We start from the raw sequence: 22,470 nt of genomic DNA on the forward strand, positions 1-22,470 counted from the left end.
TTCTACCATGAGCTGTTAGTTAAAGCATTAGCTAATAATTGGGGAACATTTTGATCTTTTAATAATAAAATTTGTTACTCATAACAGAGTCACAAATTACCTCAATAAGCAATTTGTAGCACAGAGGTTAATTTCTTTATTTATTTGAATAAGGAATGTCTGTTAAAGCATGATAAATATGTTAAACATTTCCTTTCCATTTCTTTGTATGAGTAGACATGACAACTGAGGTACCTCTGTGTAAGTAAGTAAGTTATTGGAATGAATGCACCACAATGGCAATTTAGCAAGCACTATACAACTTCATGACATAATGTAGGCTATTCCTGAAAACAAACACACATGCACACATGGGCGCGCACACACACACACACACAGACACACACACACACACACACCCTGGGTTTATCATTGGCCATTCCAGCTGTCTTATTTGTTCTTCACATCGTTTTCCTGTCAAACTTAGTGCTTCCTCCTCCTGGGCGGTTTTATTATCCTTTCCAGTTTGCCTATTCTGACAGTGGATATTTATGAAGGCAATCCATCCTTCTTCGCCCCCTTATTAGAATACACACTATCCAAGATTTGTGGTTGACTATTAATAACGTATTTGTCACATATGCAGCTGTGTTTTTTATCATTCATCTGATACAGTGACGTTTATATTCTAACCACAAGATGGCGGTGGTGAGATCTGATTTGATCGGTTATAATGTGTAACGGTATTATAGCTTATCATTTTATAAATATGTATACTATAAATAAATACAAACCTGGAGCTATATCAGTCAGATATCAAATCTCTGCATCTATTCATATTTTAGATTGGATGTCATTATAGTTGTGGCAATTAATACTACATCCAAGAATATATTTTTACTTAAATAGTTGGATAACCATACAGACAACCATTTGATCTTTGGTAACACTTCATTGGAGGGGCGAGCATAAGGCTGACCCAATAGGTCATCACCTCGACACCATGTCTTGACTCCTCATGAAGAGGAGTCTTGAAGAATGTTGATGACTGTTGTAACTTAGCGTCATTCGGTCAAATACCTCATATTTAATGCAAGGTTTACATTGCTTGAGAGGGTTTGCCCTTAACCCTAACCCTCACCCTTGTAGAGAAAACTTGACATTAAGCAAGACAACATAAACTGTCAATGTCTTTGTTATGGTAACTTGATATTAAGACATCACAATGTCTTTATAGGCTAACATTCATAAGCGGTTGGTTTTAATGGCCTCATCATGACAGCCTTATGTTGCCTCGGTTAATGTGAAATTGCCTCGGTTAATGTGAAACAAAGCCATCTCCAACGGTGTCAAGCTTGCATTGAAAAATACATAATTGACCCAATGACCCTTGATGACAACAGTCTAAAGCATTCAGACTCCTTCGTGCACTACAAGTGACATGCATATGACTGTGTCAGGTGAGTCTTATGCACAGCCCTTCTAATAAACGATTACCCTAGTTGCATTTTTGTTTGTCCATGTTCACAAAGTGTTGTATATGTGGTTGTGGTGGACTTTACAGAGTAACATACCGATGATTGGCTCTTCAACATCATGAGTAGTGTGTCTTTGTAGTAGAACATACACTTTGCAAAGAGAAAACTGCAACCGTTTTTTTGGAAGGTTTCAGAAAGGCAGTTTTGTGTTTGTAGCCCAATGCTGTAATTACTGCCCCTTACATTACGCAAAGCAGGGATGGGATTCAGGTATAGTCATGACTGGATTAGGATACATTCCTACCATATTATTTCCTACCTGTCGTAACCGGATATCAGAGAACATCGTTATTCGAGCCAACCAGGTCTTTCCTGTTTGTTCATAAGAGCCATCATTGTTCATATAGCCTATATATTTGTTCATCATTTTGGCATTTTATTTTCTGTGATTGTTTTATAGACAATTAAAGATCACATCACCATCAATTCCAAAACAGGGACATAAATTCTACAAAAAGCTTTATTTTAGAAATATCTTTAGATAAACTTAACAAAAAACAAAAGAACATGAACAAAGCTAAAACCCATTGGACCATGAAATAGAACTTTTAATAATTTACGGTCAAATACATGAAATGAGTCAAAATGAAATGAGGGGAATCCTGAAAGATTCATTTGAAGGACTTAAATATGGTTTTTAGTTGTCAATTCCAGGAAATTCCACATGACACTCTGCACAATCATCAATAAGCTTACACAACCACAATGCTTGGCAAATACAACCCCTACATCCAACTAACAATAGTACATTCTGGACCCGGTTGATTAGACCCCATTGTTTAGTCAAAGGTACTGTATGTACTAGCCTTCTATACTGTGAGGGTGGAGGAAGGTGTGAGGATATGTCGCCAGCCTGTTCTCAGACCCTGATGTAATGGACATTGAAGGACATTCTTCTGGAAAAACCGGCGTGAAAATGAATTTGAATGAAATAAGGTCAGGGAAGCGTAGGTTTGTCTTGCCCATGGGTTAATGAAACGGGAGCCTTGCAGAAATGTTAAATACATTCAACGTTGAAACCTCTTGCTGTAACATTCAGTGCGAAAAAAAACCTGAGCTGTACTAAAAATAAGCCGTTTTTTTGAAAAGGTTGACTCTATTTGTCAAATGTCTCTCTGCCTGCTGCTCAGGTCCCAGTGGAAAAGCACAGGATTCATTCACTCCCTGTCACACACACACACACACACACACACACACGCACGCACGCACGCACGCACGCACGCACGCACGCACGCATGCGCGCACGCACACACACACACGCACGCACGCACGCACACACACACACACACACACACACACACACACACACACATACACACAAACACACACACACTCACAATAAAAACATGCACTTCGACAGACAGGTACAGAAACAAACACACACTCGCAAACACAAACACACACACTCCCACTCAAACACTGACACTCACAACCACACCCTCTCTCCCATCCCGGGGGGGCGGGGTCAGGCGAGGTCGACGCCCTCGTAGTCGCCGTGCTCCGAGCCCCCCAGGTCCATGCCCGGCAGCAGGCTGTAGTACTCCGTGGACTGCGCCAGGTACGCCTTCTCCCGATTGGCCGAGTCCTTCAGCACCTCGCTCACGCTCACCACGTCATCTAGCTCCTCCCCCCGGCCGCCGCCCTCGCTGTCTCCGCCCCCGGCTCCGCCCCCGCCCGCCGCCGTGGTCCCCGGCAGTCCCAGGCCGCTGCCCCCTCCCTCGGCGGAGCTGACGGAGGGGCGGGAGTCCCATAAGGGGGAGGAGCCCGGCTTCGGCTCCGCCTCCTGGGGGAGGTCCCAGGGGGGCAGGGGGGAGGCAGGGCGCAGCGGAGGCTGCTTCTTCAGGATCCCGCCCCCTCTCTCTGGGGCTCCGCCCCCTCTCTCTGGGGCGCCGCCCCCTCTCTCTGGGGGGTCGCCGCTAGCGACGGGCCGGGCCGGTTTCCGCGGGCGGTCGCGGAAACCGGCCGCCGGCGCCCTCTGGCTCTGCTTGCTCTTCCTCTTCTCGGAGCCGAAGGCGGCGTCGCCCCTCCTCCTCCTCTTCCTCCCGCAGCACCAGCAGAGCGTCAGGCCGGCCAGGAGGAGGAGCGGGAGGAGGATGAAGAGCGCCGTGAGCCCCGGGGGCTGGCACACGGCGCCGGGGCTCAGCGAGAGCACGGCCACGCCCTCCAGCCTCCGGGGCGAGGCGCAGGTCAGGTTCGCCGACGGGCCGCCGCCGCCGCCGCCGCCGCCGCCGCCGCCGCCGCCGCCGCCGCCGGAGACGGTCCCGTTGGCCCCCGTCGCCGTGGCGACCGCCAGGAGCTCCACCAGGCCGCAGGAGCAGTCCCAGGGGTTGAGCTCCAGCTCCAGGCGGCTCAGCCGGGGCCCCCGGAGCAGGGCGGCCGCGGGCTCCAGGGAGCGCAGGCGGTTCCCCGCTAGCCCCAGCCGCCGCAGGGCCCCCGAGCCCCGGAGCAGGCCCTCGGGGACCTCCAGCAGCCGGTTCCAGCCCAGGTCCAGCACCTGCAGGCTGGGCTGCCGGGCCAGGAAGTCCTCGGGCAGCGCCTCCAGGCTGTTGTGCTGCAGGTGGACCTCCCGGAGGTGGGCGGCGGGGCCGCGGGGGCCCGGCTCAATGTGGGTGATGCTACAGCGGGACAGGTCCAGGACCTCCAGCCGAAGGCGGCTGACGTTGTGGTGGGGGTGGTGGTGGTGGTTGTTGTTGTTGTTGTTGTCGTTGTCGTTGTCGATGCTGAGCCCGGGCCAGGACACGCGACCCAGCGCCGAGCCGGAGTAGTTGAGGCAGCAGGCCCCCCCGGGTAACTCCGCGGGGAGACGGGTGACCACGGTGGCCCGCGGACAGACGCAGGCCTGGGCGAGGCCCCCCGGGCCCCCGGGGAGGAGACCCAGCAGAGGCAGCAGGAGAGCCCAGCGGCAGGTTGGCTCTGGGGGGGGGGGTCAGACCCAAAACACAGCACACGACGTGGATGAGTTATTGTGGACTGAGGGGGGAGCTCGGATCGCTGAGTCTGTTTCTCCACTACATCCTCCACCACCTCTCTCTCTCTCTCTCCCTCCCTCTCTCTCTCTCTCTCTCTCTCTCTCTCTCTCTCTCTCTCTCTCTCTCTCTCTCTCTCTCTCTCTCTCTCTCTCTCTCTCTCTCTCTCTCTCTCTCTCTCTCTCTCTCTCTCTCTCGCTCTCTCGCTCTCTCTCCCTCTCTCTCTCTCCCTCTCCCTCTCTCTCTCCCTCTCTCTCTCTCTCTCTCTCTCTCTCTCTGACTCACTCTCTCTTTCACTTGCACACACAGAAACACACACACAATCTCTCTCACTCTCTCTCTTCCCCTCGCTCTCTTACAGACACGCACGCACCATCTATCCCTGTAACACTCTCTCTCTTTCTCTCCCACACACACACACACACACACACACACAAACATTATCTCTCTCACTCTAACACACTCACACACACAAATAAGCACACTCACACACACACACATACACACATTATCTCTCTTACTCTCTCACAAACTCGCACACACAAATAAGCACACACACACACACACACACAACCAGATGGTGTTCAACTCTACCAGAGACCTGCATGAGTTGATGGGAACCTGCACCTAGCACACACACACACACACACACACACACACACACACACACAAACAACTCTCTCACTCCAACACACTCACACACACAAATAAGCACACGCACACACACACACACACACACACACACACACACACACACGCACACGCACACAACCAGATGGCGATCAACTCTACCAGAGACCTGCATAAGTTGATGGGAACCTGCGCCTAGCAACAAACACTCTGGAAGCCAGGTTGTTGTTCCTGGCGTTGGCGTTGTCATGGTGACGGGTACGTCTAGGGAACAGCGGTCCGACAGAAGGTATCATGGGAGCAGGGACGAGTGCTAACACAGGCTCATGGTTCAGCCGTCGGTTCAATCGCATATATATATATATTACATTTTATTCATAACGCTAATAAGGCTAATGACTATATGATACATATGGAAATTTCAAATGGGTGACTGACTCTTTTTATATATTGTTTGTTTATTTATGTGTATTAATTTATTTCCGCAAGTCTCCACAGTGGAGACTTCCTATTGTAGTAGACAGGAAGTCCCCATTGGAAAGAGAGAGAGAGAGAGAGAGAGAGGGCGAGAGAGAGAGAGAGAGAGACAGAGAGAGAGGGCGAGAGAGAGAGAGAGAGAAAGAGAGAGAGAGAGAGAGGGCGAGAGAGAAAGAGAGAGAGAGAGAGAGAGGGCGAGAGAGAGAGAGAGAGAGAGAGAGGGCGAGAGAGAGAGTGAGAGAGGGCGAGAGAGAGGGCGAGAGAAAGAGAGAGAGAGAGAGAGAGAGACAGAGAGAGAGGGTGAGAGAGAGAGAGAGAGGGTGAGAGAGAGAGAGAGAGAGAGAGAGAGAGAGAGAGAGAGAGGGGGGGAGATATTAGGATGACCTCATACATGCCCCTTCTCCACCCTGATGAGGTCGTTGGAAAGCTGCAGTACAGTCAAGGTGGAAGGCGGGGTACGGTGTGTGTGTGTGTGTGTGTGTGCGTGCGTGCGTGCGTGTGTGTGTTTGTGTGGGAGATGGGCTTTGGCCAAGAGTTAGGAGTAGTCATCGAACACAATCCTTATCGTTAGAGCTAAGGGTCAAACGTTACTCTGACAGAGCCGATAAGGGCTGTAGTGATAAAGCCCCGACACAAAATGTGGACGTACAAACATACCATATCCATGGAGCCTTCATATTGTAAAGGATAATCAACTCTATCGTGGTAAGAACGTGAGATACCTATACAGTCAATGAGAACAATTAAGGACAATTAAAGACAGCTGGGCCAACATTAGAGATACCGGCGCTCCTCCTCTTGTAGCTCATGAGGTTTAGTTTCTGATTAGTTGTTCAAAGATGACAGGTTTCACTATGTTCTCTAACGTTGTGATAATGTTTTGCTGAATAGGCCTACAGACATGAGAGTTTCAGAGGAAACATGCCGTTTAAATGGCATTTTATCTTGAAGTCACTGGTCTTGTGGTATTCTTTTCTCATTCTATTGTAATATCAGTAGCAAAGAAAGAAAGGAAGGCTGCTTGCATGCAACATGAAAACAGATACTATCCATCACTTTAGCAGCAACATAAATACAATGATGAAAGAAAGCACATGTTTAGGCTCATGCTGTTAAATAAACACACTTCTCCTACTTTAAAACCACCCTGTGTGGAAGGCTATTGCTACAGTTTGTTGATTAATAATAATTCTTATCCCGTCAACCATGATTTACAGACACCATGACGACGTGGTGCAAAGGTTAACTTTATGGATGACCTCTTACTAACCCCCACCACCACCACCACCGAACATGTTGGTAGACCCACGCAAAGCAAACATGTTTCAAACATTGATAAATTACATTCTATCTCACCTGGATTTGAAATCGGACTCAATCAATCGCTCGCGCGCGCGCGCACACACACACACACACACACACGCACACAAACTCCCGCGCACGCATGGCTTTGTTTGTTTGAAGCCACTCATCCTTACTAGGTTTTTTTTCGTGAGCAATGGCCCACGAGGCCTTGTTATCCAAACAGTGGCTTCCTTGGAAACGTCTCCTCTTGAAATGTGTGTGCGTGTGCGTGTGTTTGTACGTGTGTCAGTGTTTGTGCGTGCTTGTGCGTCTAAGCAGGCATGTGTGTGCGTGCGTACGTGCATGTGTGTATGTGCGTGTGTTCGTGTTTGTGAGATGAAGATTATATTTTGGAGTACCCATGATCTCACTCTGTAACAATGCTTCTCGCTACGTCCTCCCGGCAGACGATAGTTTCCTTAGAGATAACGGCCCTATGCTTTAAAACATGTTTTTATCCACAAACGAATGCAAAGTAGAGGCATCAACAAAAGTATAGCCTGGTGTTATGAATAGGATCGTGAGCACAATATACAAGTTATTTCTGTACGCATATTTCTTTTTTATTTCAAGGCTGCTGATTGATAATGACAAAAACTAGACCGTAAATAAATCATGACCCTCGGCTCTAAATACTCACAATTGAATTTCACATCAATAGTAGCCCTAACACGCACTTAGAAATAAAGCGTATTTAAAGTTGGTCTTACCTTTGATTGCCATGCCAGCAACCTGTTGCTTTCCCTGCTATGACTTCCCCATGAGAGCTGAAGCGATAGTATCTATGTTTTAAACATGGAGCGTGGACGGCTCCGCATCACTTTAACTCCACCACCACCTCCCCCAATGTCGTCTGAAGGGTGTGTCACTCCCTTTGCTCTCTGTTGGACTCAAAGTGAAATGTGGAAATTCAGCTTCCCGTGTGTGTGTGTGTGTGTGTGTGTGTGTGTGTGTGTGTGTGTGTGTGTGTGTGTGTGTGTGTGTGTGTGTGTGTGTGTGTGTGTGTGTCTTTACGCCCCCGGGCATATCAATTTACTGCGCTCAATTCAAAGCGCACAGGTTGCAGACAAACTTGTCGATGCGTGACGAGGTTGCACTGCGATCTGCTGGGTGAGCGCTGTAAAGTTTCTCTGTAACCGGGGTCTATAGGATTCGGAATTATAAAGAAGAAACACATGGCTGAAGAGATTCATATAATCCAGCATAATGGTTACATGCAATAATAATAGCAAACATTTTGAACGTGATCATTCGATAAAAGTCAATGTAAACATATTTGGAGTGCATGTAAATATCACTGTTCCTTCTCTTGCATTGGAAAACATTTTAAATCTTTTGAAAAACATAGTACATAAAAATGTGATAAAAAATGTAGGTTATAGGCTATAAAAACGGTATAGTGTTCGTTATGTCTCATTTTGTAAATGTTTGTCCAGTCTTGGCTACAGCTGAACAGTCTGACCTTTGTTCAACATTATTGGTCCTTTTGGATCATCATTTGTTGGTGACAACAAGGTAAAGAGATATAATAGAGTGGAATCCGTTTGAATCCATCAGCAGTCACTTTCCAGTCAAACGTCCAAGCATCGCGCCTTTGCGTCTTTCGCGCAACAGTTCAGAACGGGCCACTAACTATTTTGAACACCAGGGGGCGGTGTTGTTCCAAAGTCAGCCGGCCCGTCGGCTGGACAATTCTCACCCAGAAAAGTGTACGAGCAAGGGAAAAAGGGTAGAGATGGGTCGCAGGTCCAAAATCCCTTGCTAGAGATCCCCGTCGATATAACGTACAAATGATGATCGATGAAAGAATGGATGAGGTCATGGAGGGAGTTCACCACTCTGACCACACTAAGCCAGATGACACATTACAACAGAGCGCCTAATTAATCCAAACCTGGCAAATGAGCCACAAGCGCCCATCGGCACTTGGAAACGATTACAGGTTAGAGGGACCCGTCACGGTCATGGTTGAACAGTACGCTCATGATGATGTGTTTTATTCCCATGCTGCACTCGGTCTCTGATGACTATGGCTACACGGGAGGCCGTGATGGGCTGAAAACACAGACTGGTGTGGAGTTGGTATGCCCCCTCTAAAGGAGTGCTGCTATGGATAGAGAAACACCTACGCTGATACAGCTGGTGTCGATAGGCTCAATACAGGCGTCAATCAGGTACTCGTCAGGATTGTTTCGACTCCAGGCATTGTACTGTAATGACCCCAAAGTAACTTGTCCACACACCAGCCGACCCTGGAAGATCTGAACTACATCGGGGGGGGGGGGAAAAGGGATGTTGGTGCAGTTCTTAATTGAAACGTGAAATTTGAAATAGCGTTCTAACATGTCAGCAACCGTTTGGTCGGGTAAAAAATCAGTTTGAGCTGATTGAAGTGGGGGGCATCAGGAGTCCAGGTAGATGGAGTAGATCTGACTGAGGTAGCGATCGACGCCGCCGCTCTGGAACAGGAAGCTGTCATCGGGGCAGGGGGCGGAGCCAGAGTGGCCCCCGCCCACTTGCCCCTGGAGGTCCCGCAGCAAATCAAACCCTGGGGGGTGGGAGGAGAGGGAAAGAAAGAGGGTTAGGGGCAGGCAGGACGGCCTGGGCGTGAACGTTCAAGATCCTCACCGGTCAAATCACTCCAGTGGAGGCACTTATTTGGATTTGCTAATTGGCTACAAACACAGGCCGAATGTGGCACTCTCTTAATTGTTTACTAACTGGGACATCAACACTTCAAAATCAGTGTTCAAAATCTCAGTGTACAAATCGGTTGCCCTCAACAATGCACTCAACTTTATACCCATGATGCACCCTTCAAGCAGGGCATAACTGCTCAGCGCTATATCCCATGATGCAAAGCGGTTTTCATCTCCTTCTGATTCATCTGGTGAGGTCAAACACGGGTTGGCTTGTTTACACCTCAAGGCCATAATTACTGCCGCTATTCCCCCCGGTCCCTGAAGAATGTACTATAAAGTTTTCACATTATAGGGAGCAGAGAGTGACTGAACTGCACGGTTTTGAATACGGTCAGAGACTCAGATGTTTGCAAATGGACAAATTAGCTAATTGGGCAAGTACCGATGTTATGATGTTCATACTGTTACTGCAATGCTGGCTATCGTTTGTGTTATTTGTTGCTATTTGTTGCATTTATTTACTGCTGAAGAGATACTTTTCATCATCTCCATCTGTCCATTTTGGTAAAACAAAAAGGTCAAAGGTCAATAGGTTATCAAACAATAGCAGCGAAAAGAGGATACGACCAGAGGCAGGAAATGTCTGTCTTGGTTTCCTGCCTTCTACAGACATAGTGAAAGTTGCAAAGTTGAGGAAATTGATTGTGTCAGAGAAAAGAAGAGAGAGTCAACTCCTCAAAAGCAGCAAAGTAGTTGTAATTCAAATAATGTTTTGTTTATAACCACTATTTGGCAACAATAAGACTAGATTTGACAGAACATTCATAAAAACAACAATGTGCAATGTACTTTCGAGTTATGGGGTTCATTCTCCTTAAGTAGTACCGGCCGAGGTTTCTGGCAACTGGGACAGAATTGGCACAAAACATTATAAGCTAAAACTGGCATACAAACAGAGAGGCAACTGCATTTCCAACTATAAGCAAATATTCATGCACATAAAACCTGCAACCTTTTATTTATGTATTTTTCTTTTAAAAGCAAATGGATAGTGGATCAAATGTTATGGGAGCTGTTTTATAAGAAGAGGCCTCATGGGAAATGAAGCCTGCATTCCAAGAAATATTACTGCTGTTAAAGAGAATCATATAAAAAAGTATTTCATAACCAGTAGCACAGAATTGCCCATGATTCAAACACATAAACGCACATGTTAAACAACAATAGATCTAATGTTTTAAAAGTTTTGCATTGACTTACCGGTCGAATATGATGCCAAGTGGTTGGTGAGATAGTTGGTGACGTCGAAATCTCCGTCTATTATGGGTTGAGCCATCTTCTCGTTTCCGTAAAGACACGCTTAAATAGATCAGGGAGACACACACATTTGATCAGAATGAACAGCAAAGAATCCCCTGCACAACACACAAACAAACAAAACAAGTTGGTAATGGAGGTAGAGCATCACCGCTACACAGCTGTGTACCATTTTTAAGAAGTGTATATATACACTCCTTAAAAATGGTATACAGCTGTGTAGTTAGGGTGTATATACTTTATATATATATATATATATATAAGTATATACACATATATAGACACATGTTGGGTAAAAAATAAATAAATAATAATAATAATAATAATATATACACATACGAAAGATATGGTTGATGGGTTTCATCCAAGCTGCTGTTAATAATTATGAAAGAATACAATCTTTAAATAACAAAAAAAAAAGAATGCAAATAAATTGTTTGTACACAAAACACAAATCTTCAACCGCGTCGATTGTTGTGTTGAACCAAGGTGCCCCCCCAACAGAAGCCCCAGTGCTGCCGCTCACCTGGGTGCTCTGGGAGCCCCTCCTGGTGGCCCCGGCCACCAGGAGGGGCCCTGACCCCGGGATGAAGGTCAGATGGGGGGGCCGGGCCGTCCGGAACACTGGCCCTCGAGGCCGGGGCCCCGTGGGCCAGGAACGACGAGGAAGAGGTCAGTCTGTGCACACACACGCACACACACACACATAGACACACAAACACACACACACACACACACACACACAAACACACACACACACACACACACACATACACACACAGACACACACACACACAGACACACACACACACACACACACACACACACACACACACACACACACACAAACACACACAGACACACGCACACACACAGACACACACACACACACACACACACACAGACACACAGACACACAAACAACCGTTGAGGCTTTCCTTTCTATGCAGTCGTCCACAACAACAAGAGCAAACTATTCATTGCGATGCTTTTGTTCTAGAAGTTTGCTATGTTGAAGATTGCACACTTCTAAAATAACTAGATGAGCACTATAACTACTACTTCTACCACTACTACTAATATACCTTATACTACTACTACTACTATTCTTCTACTACTAACTACTACTAACTATAATCTATAAACTAAACTATAAATAGACCTAATACGGCTACTAATGCTTGCACTAATATTAATACTAATACTACTGCTAAGGTACTTCTATTAAAAATACTACTACTAATACTACTGCTACGGCACTATCATTTGTACTCTTTGGAGCGCTGTTTGCTCACACACTGAACAGAGAGATCCCGTCGGCTGTAGCGCATTTTGATAGCCGTCAGTTGTCAGAAGATAATTGTTACAATGTCCACCATTTTAGTTTCCTCTCTGCACCGCAACTGTTACCAGGTACGGAAAGAAACAACAAAAAAGACCCAAAAACCAAACATTGGTTTAACCTATAAGTAAAACCTTTTTGTTCCATTGAGGGAGGAGAGGAGGAGGAGGAGGGAGAGTAAATACAGGCACTCATTGTAAAAAAGAAACCTGTATCCATCGCCATGGTGACGGAATGTGCTGACTGTTCGCAAACAGCACTCTGACTCAACATGGAAACCAGTGAGTCAGTGGAGCCAAGTCGAAAAAAACAACGACAAAAAAAGCATTGGAATCTCTCCCTAAGGAGATAGGAAGCGTAAAAAAAAAAAAGGAAAAAAAGTCCCAGTATGGTATTTGACTTTCATCCCCCATTCCAACCCCCCCCCCCCCCCCACTCTGGTTTCTGAAAAAGCACGCACTGGGCCATTTCATGCAGGCCTGGAGAGTCTTGGATGATCTCGCCCAGATTACTACTCCCCGGGGGTGGCTGGCCGGCCTTGGGTTGGGCCTGACGGGGGGGTGGGACTTCAGAGGGCTTCATAAACAAGCCAGGCCTTGTCAGAAATACTGATGACTCCTGGCCTATTCTCCCCCCACCCCCCCCCTTCTTCTTCCATACGACCGGCCATTAAAAGAGGAACTATTTGGGGATTTCTTTACATATCCATCATTCGTCTCGCCCGCCCCCCCCCCGTCCCTTTATTCCCATGTCAACTGGAATTACGGTAAATCCAACAGCCCTTTTCGCAGAAGAAAACACAATAAAAGTGCAAATTAATCAGATGTGGCCTTTTTTTGTTTGCTTTAAGCGGACTGATACGACGAACAGATGGCGGGCGGTTTGGACGAGGTCATAAAGCTTGGGCTTAGCGCAAGGTAACGTAAACACAGCGGGCCTTTGATATACGGCGTCTGTTGGTCCGCGGCGGCGATGACGAAGGCGCCCGGAGAACCGGCCACTTCGGCAACATTCCCCCCGTCGCCCGGCTCGCTGAGAAAGACCCCAATGCGCCGCTCGCATTCTTCCGCGATGCTTCGACTGAACATGGCTGGGATGTCTACAGCGCCGCGGTTTAAGCCCCCCCCCCCTTCTCCCCCTATACACAAACCCATTCGACATCTTTTTTTGTGGTCGCTCTGTGTGTTAGTGTGTGTGTGTGTTTGCGTGTGTGTGTGTGATTTTGTATGTTTGTGTGCGTGTATGTGTGTGTGTTCGCGTGTGTGTGTATGTATGTGTGTTTGTGTGTGTGTATGTGCGTGTGTGTGTATGTGTTTGTGTGTGTGTGTGTGTGTGTTTGCATGAGTGTTTGTGTGTGTGTACATGCGTGTGTGTGTTTGTGTGTGTGTTTGCGTGTATGTGTGCGTCTGTATGTGTGCGCCTGTATGTGTGTGTCTGTGTGTGTGTGTGTGTGTGTGTCTCTGCGTGCTTTCAGCATCGCGCAGGTTTCGCAGCGAGAAAAAGCGCCTGAGGTAAAGAGAGAGAGAGAGAGAAAAAAACTGTCAGCACAACTTCAGGAAACTGTTACAGTGGTCCTCTTTTTCCCCTCTCTCTATTTTCACAACTAAACCCTTTCATCACTTGCTCATCTCTCACCCTCTCTCTCTCTCTGTCTCTCTCCCTCCCTCTCCCTCCCTCTCTCTCCCTCTCTCCCTGTCTCTCTCCCTCTCTCTCTCCCCTTGCCACCATTCTTTTTTAAGAATGTAATCCCCTCACTTCACGCTCTTTTTTCCATGTCATCACCTCATCACCTCCACTGTTGCTCTCTTCGTCTCTCTGTCCCTCCTCCATCTTTCTCTCTCTCTCTCTCTCTCTCTCTCTCTCTCTCTCTCTCAATCTCTCTCTCTCCATCTCTCTCTCTCTCTCTCTCCCTCTCTCCATCCTGTATCTCTCTCTCCCTCTCTCTAACGACTACCAGCTGCTTTCCTTCACTGAGTGTGTGTCTGTGTTTGTGTGTGTGTGTGTGTGTATGTGTTTGTGTATGTGTATGTGTGAAAGATATATATATATATATATATATATATAGAGAGAGAGAGAGAGAGAGAGAGAGAGAGAGAGAGTGTGTGTGTTTGCATCTGTGTGTGTGTGTGTGTATGTGTGTATGTGCGTGCGTGCGTGCGTGCGTGCGTGCGTGTGTGTGTGTGTGTGTGTGTGTAGGCGTGTGGGGGGGGGTTAGTGAAACGAGGGGTGAGTTCTCCCAGCACTGTCATCACACGGCCGGCGCTGTGCGTTCCCGCGGCCCTGCGACTCCTTCCTCCACCGCTGTCCCTTCTCCCCGGCCGTGCCGAGGCCAGTCACGCCTAGCGGGAGAGCTTTATTTGGACGCCACCAAAAGACACCGCTATTTTCAGCTTCGGCTGCGTGGCGAGAGATTTCCCGCCACCGCTGCTTTCCCACAGCGTATCTCGTCCATCAGCTGAGTGATGGAAAAGTACTGGCTCCTCCCCTCACAGTGCCAGGTGATTCCACTCCAGGTGATAGGCTGACCACCGGTCAGCGGCCATTAGCATAGCAAACAGGGCGGACTCGAAATACTGGACAGCGGATCTTTTTTGCAGTCTGGATAGAGGTCGACTAAATCACATGTTCCCCCTCTTTCTCAGCTCAGTCCAACGTCTCAAAGGGTTTGCAGGCCTGCGGCCGACGGAAAGTTAGGTGTTTCGTAACAAGTTCATTAGTGACTTCTCAAATGAAGCGAAACAAGGTTCTTTAGTTACCGTCTATTGCATTTTATTCCAGAAATACCATTCACATTGCTTTTATAAAAACAAAAATTAGGAGGCTTTTGTAAATAATTTCTCAGGTCACCTGTAGTACCCTCACAGATCACTAGTTGGTGGGAGTTGTTGAACTAAATGCCTTCCAGAGGGTGTGAGTGTGTAGTCTGTAGTATTCTCTGATGGTTTGCGTTACTAAGTCCTGAATTCATCAGAAAGCCAGAGAGGGCTTGACTCTTTTCTCCCAAGATAGAGATTCTGAGAACCCCAGCTGTTGGAACGCGTCTCTCAGCCATGCTCCCCTATCAGCCTTGTCCCTCACACACACACACTGCGTGAATCGTGCTACTACAGAGGGTAAACACACTTGAGTGAGAACCAACCTGACACGGCAATCTCAAAAGTCGAAAAGCACGAAAAAATGTAATAAGACCGCAAAGCACGAAAACAAGCTTCAAGTCCAAAAATTAAAGAACTCTACACACAGGTTGTCCTCGGAGGCTGAGCTGCGGAAGGTTCTGCCAAGGTGGAATAATTAAGGGATGTCAGAACGCTGAACCGCACTCCTCCTTCTCACTATGAGCTCAGAGCGCTAAAAGATGACTTACTTCCACTTGTTGGACGCACCACTTAGTCAATGGATCCAGGGAGGGACGGGGGGGACGGGGGGGACGCGTTGCTGCCTTGCTATTTCGCCGTGGCCGCAGCCACCGCCCTCAGGTCAACGTGAAGGTTGTGCCGCACGAGGACGTTTCGCGGGGCGGCCTCTAACAGGTCCTCAAAGTGGACGGGCTCTGATGGAGGCTGCACACACAGCGGCCGCACTGTGGACTGTGTGATCCCCTGCGTTTGGAAAGCATGTTATTAAGGCCTTTCAGCGTCTGAATCGATGCACTGTGCGACCGGGTGTGAGGTTTAGAGAAAAATGTCGCTCTTCATCAAAATATCCTCGACATGAGAAGGGGAAAAAAAAATAAAAAGAGGGGAAAGAAATAAGAAAGTGCGCCGGATTACTGGACGCACCACTGGAAAGTAAGGTCCCTAGACGTCGGTATTATCGCTCAAAATGTCAAATTGGCACAATCAACTCGATATTAATCCACGATACACTGCTGTTATTGTGTGTGTTTTGCCAACCTGAATAAAATAACCAGCAGGGCTTAAATCAGAAAAGATTTGCTGCCTAATTATGGGCAGAGCCGCGGCCTTGGACCCTCAACTGGGACTACTGTGGGCCCTGCTCGCTCTACTTTATCGTGCTGTGTGACATGAGCTTAGCGGAGCTGCCAGCACACACACACACACACACATACACAACCGTACGCAAACACACACACACACACACACACACACGTGCCATGGCCTTCTCTTTGCCAATCACAGCGACCGCAAGCACATTAACTCTAGTTACGGTGACACACTCATTACCGGCCTCCCTTTCTACAAACATGCTTTGTAGATGAAGTAGTGAGTGAGCATAGTGGGCATTTAATCCTTGAAATGAGTAAGGCAGGGCCACCAGGAAATAACCGACGCACTGCACACATGTGATGTAAGCCATGAATAATACAGATAGATGGGTAGAGATAGATGGATGGATATCCTCTTCTCTTTACCCTCTATCTCTATCCTCTAACTCTATCCTCTATCTATATCTTCTACCCTCTACCCTTTACCCTTCATCCTCTAACTCTATCCTCGCTCTATATCTTCTATCTTCTAGTCTCCCCCTCTGCGTCCACACAATACATCCTAATTTAAGTACAACTATTATATTTTCAAGCATGAATACGAACGGCATAAGTGTTTAGTTTCCTTTGTTCATCATATCTCAAAAGGAAAGCTGTTGGAGGTAGAGACAGTTACGGAGTGGACTGGCAAAGGGTTTGGAAAAGGAAGGCATCGCAAACAAGAATGCTGAGCGGCAGGGTTCGTTTCCAAGTTTCACAGTTCACTCTTTGTCTCTTTTGGCAATTTAACCCTACATGGCGTATTAATGCTCAAGAGAAGCATATGTGTTGAGTTTGAACCTGTGTTTTGCAGATATGAACGGTGTGAAGAACGGTTCACATCACACGTTGATTAACTGGTGAAATCGTGCGAAAAACATTTGTCTTCGATTCACCTCAAGTTGGAAGTAAGAGGCGGCCGTGTTTCCAAGTTACGCATCAACCCTGACATTATCGATGAGCGTACTCACAGAGAGACCCAGCACTCTGTAAAACACTTCCCCCCCCCCAACACATGAATCCACTTATTCACGGTAGGATCACACGTGTACCTAAAGTGTCCCCTGGGGGGATCTGTAGATCGACAGATATAGATATAGATATATATCTGGGTATATATCTGTACTCACCCTGCTCCCGTGTGCCCGGGGCTGGTCAGGGAGGGCAGGGGGCTGTCGGCGCCCCCCATAGAGGCCTCCATTCCCGGGTACCCCGACCGGGACTCTGGGGGGGGGGGGAGGTACTGGGAGCCCGGCCTCTTGTGGAGTGCGGCGCTGCCGGAGTACATGTCTGCGAGACACACGGACGACATCGGCCCCCGATGTGTAGGAGACATAATGGTGTGTCATTAAATTATTTTTAACACACACACACACACACACACAAACATACACACACACAACCACACGCACTCGTTGAGACATGCAACACACAAGCATGCATGCGGCCACGCGGGCACCCACCCACACACACACACACACACACACACACACACACACACACACACACACACACACACACACACACACACACACACACACACACACCCACCCACCCACCCACCCACCCACACACACACACACACACACAAACACACACACCCACACACACACACACACACACACACACACACACACACACAAACACACGCACACACACGCACACGCACACACGCACAGATCATAGGAACAGGGATTGCTGCACAATGTCATAATCTATACAGTATGTGCAGTGCTCTCGGTTCTTCGGTACGACTGCCGTGCCGTAGCTGGATAAGAACGTTTGCCCCTCCAGGGCGACTCTCACCCCTAAAAACACTGACACACTTGTCTCAGCCCGGGTAAACATAGCTCCCGCGAACAGCGCGCCGTTTCCGAGGCTTTGCCCTCAAAGGTTCTTCTGGGTAAAAACTGCAAGTAGTCTGAAGTAATCGACCCGGACAGCTCCCTCTTGGACGGTCCTAACCACCACTAACCCCACCGTCCATCCCTGCCACCACCACCAGCACCACCACCTCCACCACCACCACCACCACCACCACCACCACCACCACCACCCCCACCCCTGATCGCCCCCCTGCTTCTCCTCCTTTGCCAGCTGAGACTCTGCGTGGCTGACAGTTTCTTGAGCCCGGTTCAGCCATTCAAAGGAAATGCATGTACAAAATAAAAAGGGTGAAGAGAGAAGATGAAGAAAACGAGAGCCTGGCTGGAAAAAGTGTTTACAGTCAGAGAGCGAAGGACAGGAGAGGAGGGGAGGGAAGGAGAGGAGGAGAGGAGAGGAGAGGAGGGAAGGAGAGGAGGAGAGGAGAGGAGGGAAGGAGAGGAGGAGAGGAGAGTAGAGGAGACAAGGAGAGGAGGAGAGGAGAGTAGAGGAGGGAAGGAGATGAGGAGGGGAGGAGAGTAGAGGAGGGAAGGAGAGGAGGGGGACAGGAGAATACACGAATGGAGGAGCAAAGGAGAAGACAAGGAGTTGAGGAGGAGCGAAGAGAGGAGGACAAGAGAGGAGGGGAGAGGAGGGGAAGAGAGGAAAGGAGAGGAGAGACGAAAAGACGGTACGCTGAGAGGAGATTAGGACAGCAGGGGAGAGGACTGGAAAGGAGAAGGGAATAAAAGACTGAGGTCCAAGCTGAAAAGTTAAGATAAATTTAGTGTGAACAAGCTTCAGAGTAAGGAATTTCCTTTGATTTTTTTAAAGATTTTGTCATCAATTAAACTCTAATAATAGTCTACATTATATTACATCTATCCTCCCTCTTTCAATGTTGGAGCCGTGCTGCCATGGTAACCTATCCGATCTCCTTACGTGTACACTGCCTTGAAATGTTGTAGCTGTCCCGCGATCTGTATCCATACCCTGCACAATCTCAGGATTTCAATCTGCTTTTTTCTTTACCGTATGTCGGTCCATTTGCTCTGTCATTACTTTGCGCATTTTCTCTGTATCCTGCAGCACCTTCAGCTGCATCGTCATGTGTGCAAGGGGTTCAATAAATAAAGCTTTTGTATCATCATCCTCATCATCCTCATCATTGTTATCATTTTCATTACGACTACGACGGCGTCCGACCTGCAAAGCCGTCCGTGCCGGGCCCGGGGGAGGGGTCGCCTTTCATCCCGGCCGCAGAGTTCTGCTGGTTGCCGACGGCGACGACGCCACCGCCGGAGACGTGGAGATGCTGTCGGGCGAGACAGTAGCTCCGCATGTCCGACTCCAACATGGAGGGCAGCGAGGCCTGTGGCAGACAGGAGAGGAAGATACCCCGAGGGGTTAGCCGAGGGATTCAACATAATTAGTTAGTTTAATAGTGCACGACGAATTGTCCATCTAGTTTGAAATTGACAGATAGGACTGAACACAATCTCCTTTTGATTATCTATCGTCTTTATTTGATTTACAATTGTTGGGGAAGGCTCAAGAGAGGGCATTTCAATAGTAATTTGATTCACCAGTACGACCGTAAACAGCGCAGAATCTGCGTGCCTGAGTGCGAAGATGTGCAATTTGATCAAAGCCGCTGCTGAGCTCCCTATAACAACAACATGTATTCACCCAACGGCAGATGAATAACGCATTGTCCTGCTTATTGTCTCTCTATTACTCCGATCTGTTAAAGATGCAGTGTGTTCTCATCACAGCGGCCATTCTTACTGTTTCATTCTGGCAGAACGGAAACTTTGTAGAAGATGCCTGGTTCTCATTCTTTTGTTGTTCTTTCTTTTGACTTTGGTACAGCTTTAGCCCGGTGACCAAAATCCCCAACTTTCTCTGGGTGACAAGCATCCAAGAATGGTCTAGAACAAAGGCCCTGTGTACCATGCAGCTTTAAGGCAGCGTACCCCGTGGGCCAAAGCAGCTTCCAAAACGGGTCATCTCCAGAACAACACACCCTGCCGTGCACACACCCAACCACACATCCATTACACCCAACCAACCAACCACCCAACCACACACACACCCATTACATAGACCTAACCACACACCCAACCAACCACACACCCATAACACCAGACCAACCCTTCACCACGCCAACCACAGACCAACCACACAATCATTACACCCACACAACCGACCAACCACACAATCATTACACCCACACAGCCGACCAACCACACAATCATTACACCCACACACCCGACCAACCACACACACACCCATTACATAGACCTAACCACACACCCAACCAACCACACGCCCATAACACCAGACCAACCCTTCACCACGCGAACCACAGACCAACCACACATCCATTACACCCACACACCCGACCAACCACACACCCATTACACCAACCTCCCAGCCATTTCCATTTCCAGTGCTTCCGGTTTCAGATGAAATGCATCTTTTTATTTTCTTCTTAATGCTAAATGGAAAATATGCACAGGAGACTTCCATTATAAGGTGTATACAGGAAGAAGCAGTTCTTATTCAGTCTGATGTGGAGGTCTCAAGGCGAGCAATGCTTTTCAGACACCGGTACACAAACAGGACGCACAGTCGCAACAAAAATAGTTTGGTGCAGAAACTGCAAAGGCAGCGTCCGCAGAGTCGTTACTCTGCGTTTAGAGTCATCTCCGTTGCTGCCGACCCAGCAGAGTCTGATCCGCTTCAGTGTATGGTACAACTGCACTATGAACTGGCCTTAACCAACCAACCAACTCAACCAACTCACCACCACCTAACCAACCAACCACACAGACTCAACCACCAAAATAACCAACCAACCAACAGCACACACTCAACCCTCCCAAATAACCAACCACACACTCTAACTAACTCACCAGCAACCGATCAACGTACCAACCACACATGCAACCAACTAACCAACAACCAACCAACCAACCACAGACTCATCGAATTAACCAACTGATCCGTGAACCAACCACACACACACCCGCCCAACCAAGGGCCCAACAAAAACAAACACAACAAAGCAAGAAAAGAAAATCATAAACATTCAAAGAACCAAAAGAACAAACAAAGCAGGATATGGGACATTGGGCATCGGTATTGTGATAAGCGGCAGTAATGGGTGTGACTCATGGGTTTTCCACTGGAACGCTGCGATAGTTTACCAGCATTCCCTTTGATACCGGGAGTCCCATGTGGACCGGGTCCAAGCACAAAGCACTCCGGTTCGGGTGGCGCTCGCCGCGTCACTGCTTACACAGCACAGCAGGTTGTGTTTAAGGCCGTTCTGGGCCTGACGTGCACGGGAATACAAAGACAAGCTCCAGCGTGGACGACGCTCCATAGAAAACAAACACATCCCAGATAGCAATGGGATGGGGGGGGGCATGGAACAATAGCTTTACTATTCTCACTTCCAGGGATCAGTGTGTGTGTGTGTGTGTGTGTGTGTGTGTGTGTGTGTGTGTGTGTGTGTGTGTGTGTATGTGTGTGTGTGTGTGTGTTGGGGGGGGGGGGGGTTTGTGTGTGCGTGTTTGTGTGTGAGTGTGTAAATACTTCTATTGTAGCAAACATCACACACACATGTACGCAGGCATATTGTACTTTCTCTTTTTTTCATTTAAGTAACTATTTTGTATTGATATAGCTTGGCAGCATTTCTCTTCAGGGTAGGTAGGACAATTACACAGTGTGTGTATGCTTATGTATGTATTTATGTAGAGCATGTATGTGTGTGTGTGTTTGTGTGTGTGCATGCATGTGTGTGTGTGTGCCTGTTGGTATGTATGCGTGCGTGTTGGTATGTATGTTTATGTGTGTGTGTGTGTGATTGTGTTTGTTTGTGTGTTTGTGTGTGTGTTTGTGTGTGTGTGTATGTGTGTGTGTGCATGTGCGTGTGTCTGTGTGTGCGTGTTTGTGTGTGTGTGTGTGTGTACCGTGGCCTCTCTCCTGGTGTGTGTACCTGGTGTGTGTGTGTGTACCTGGTGTGTGTGTGGTGTGTGTGTACCTGGTGTGTGTGTGTGCACCTGGTGTGTGTGTGTGTGTGTACCTGGGCGTCTCTCTCCTGGTGTGTGTGTGTGTGTACCTGGTGTGTGTGTGGTTGTGTACCTGGTGTGTGTGTGCACCTGGTGTGTGTGTGTGTGTACCTAGTGTGTGTGTACCGTGGCATCTCTCTCCTGGTGTGTGTGAACCTGGTGTGTGTGTGTACCTGGTGTGTGTGTGTACCTGGTGTGTGTGTACCTGGTGTGTGTGTGTGTACCTGGTGTGTGTGTGTGTGTGTACCTGGTGTGTGTGTGTACCTGGTGTGTGTGTGTGTACCTGGTGTGTGTGTGTGTACCTG

At 48.0% G+C, this 22,470-nt stretch overlaps 1 protein-coding gene across 1 annotated transcript in view; it reads right to left on the reverse strand.

Moving 5' to 3' along the window:
• Positions 1-9,336: 9,336 nt before the first annotated feature.
• glis1a (GLIS family zinc finger 1a) overlaps positions 9,337-22,470 on the reverse strand; it is a gene marked incomplete at its 3' end in the record, with an annotated part of 28,636 nt that continues 15,502 nt past the window's right edge. Inside the window, exons 6-10 of the mRNA XM_079750526.1 lie at positions 19,290-19,455; positions 17,351-17,510; positions 11,420-11,571; positions 10,837-10,935; positions 9,337-9,482 (exon numbers count right to left, since the gene is read on the reverse strand). Of these exons, the coding sequence (XP_079606652.1) occupies positions 9,337-9,482; positions 10,837-10,935; positions 11,420-11,571; positions 17,351-17,510; positions 19,290-19,455 (723 nt within the window). The remainder of the gene's footprint in view (positions 9,483-10,836; positions 10,936-11,419; positions 11,572-17,350; positions 17,511-19,289; positions 19,456-22,470) is intronic.

Source organism: Pollachius pollachius, assembly GCF_949987615.1.
Source record: "Pollachius pollachius genome assembly, chromosome: 14".
In the NCBI taxonomy this organism is placed as follows: Eukaryota; Metazoa; Chordata; class Actinopteri; order Gadiformes; family Gadidae; genus Pollachius; species Pollachius pollachius.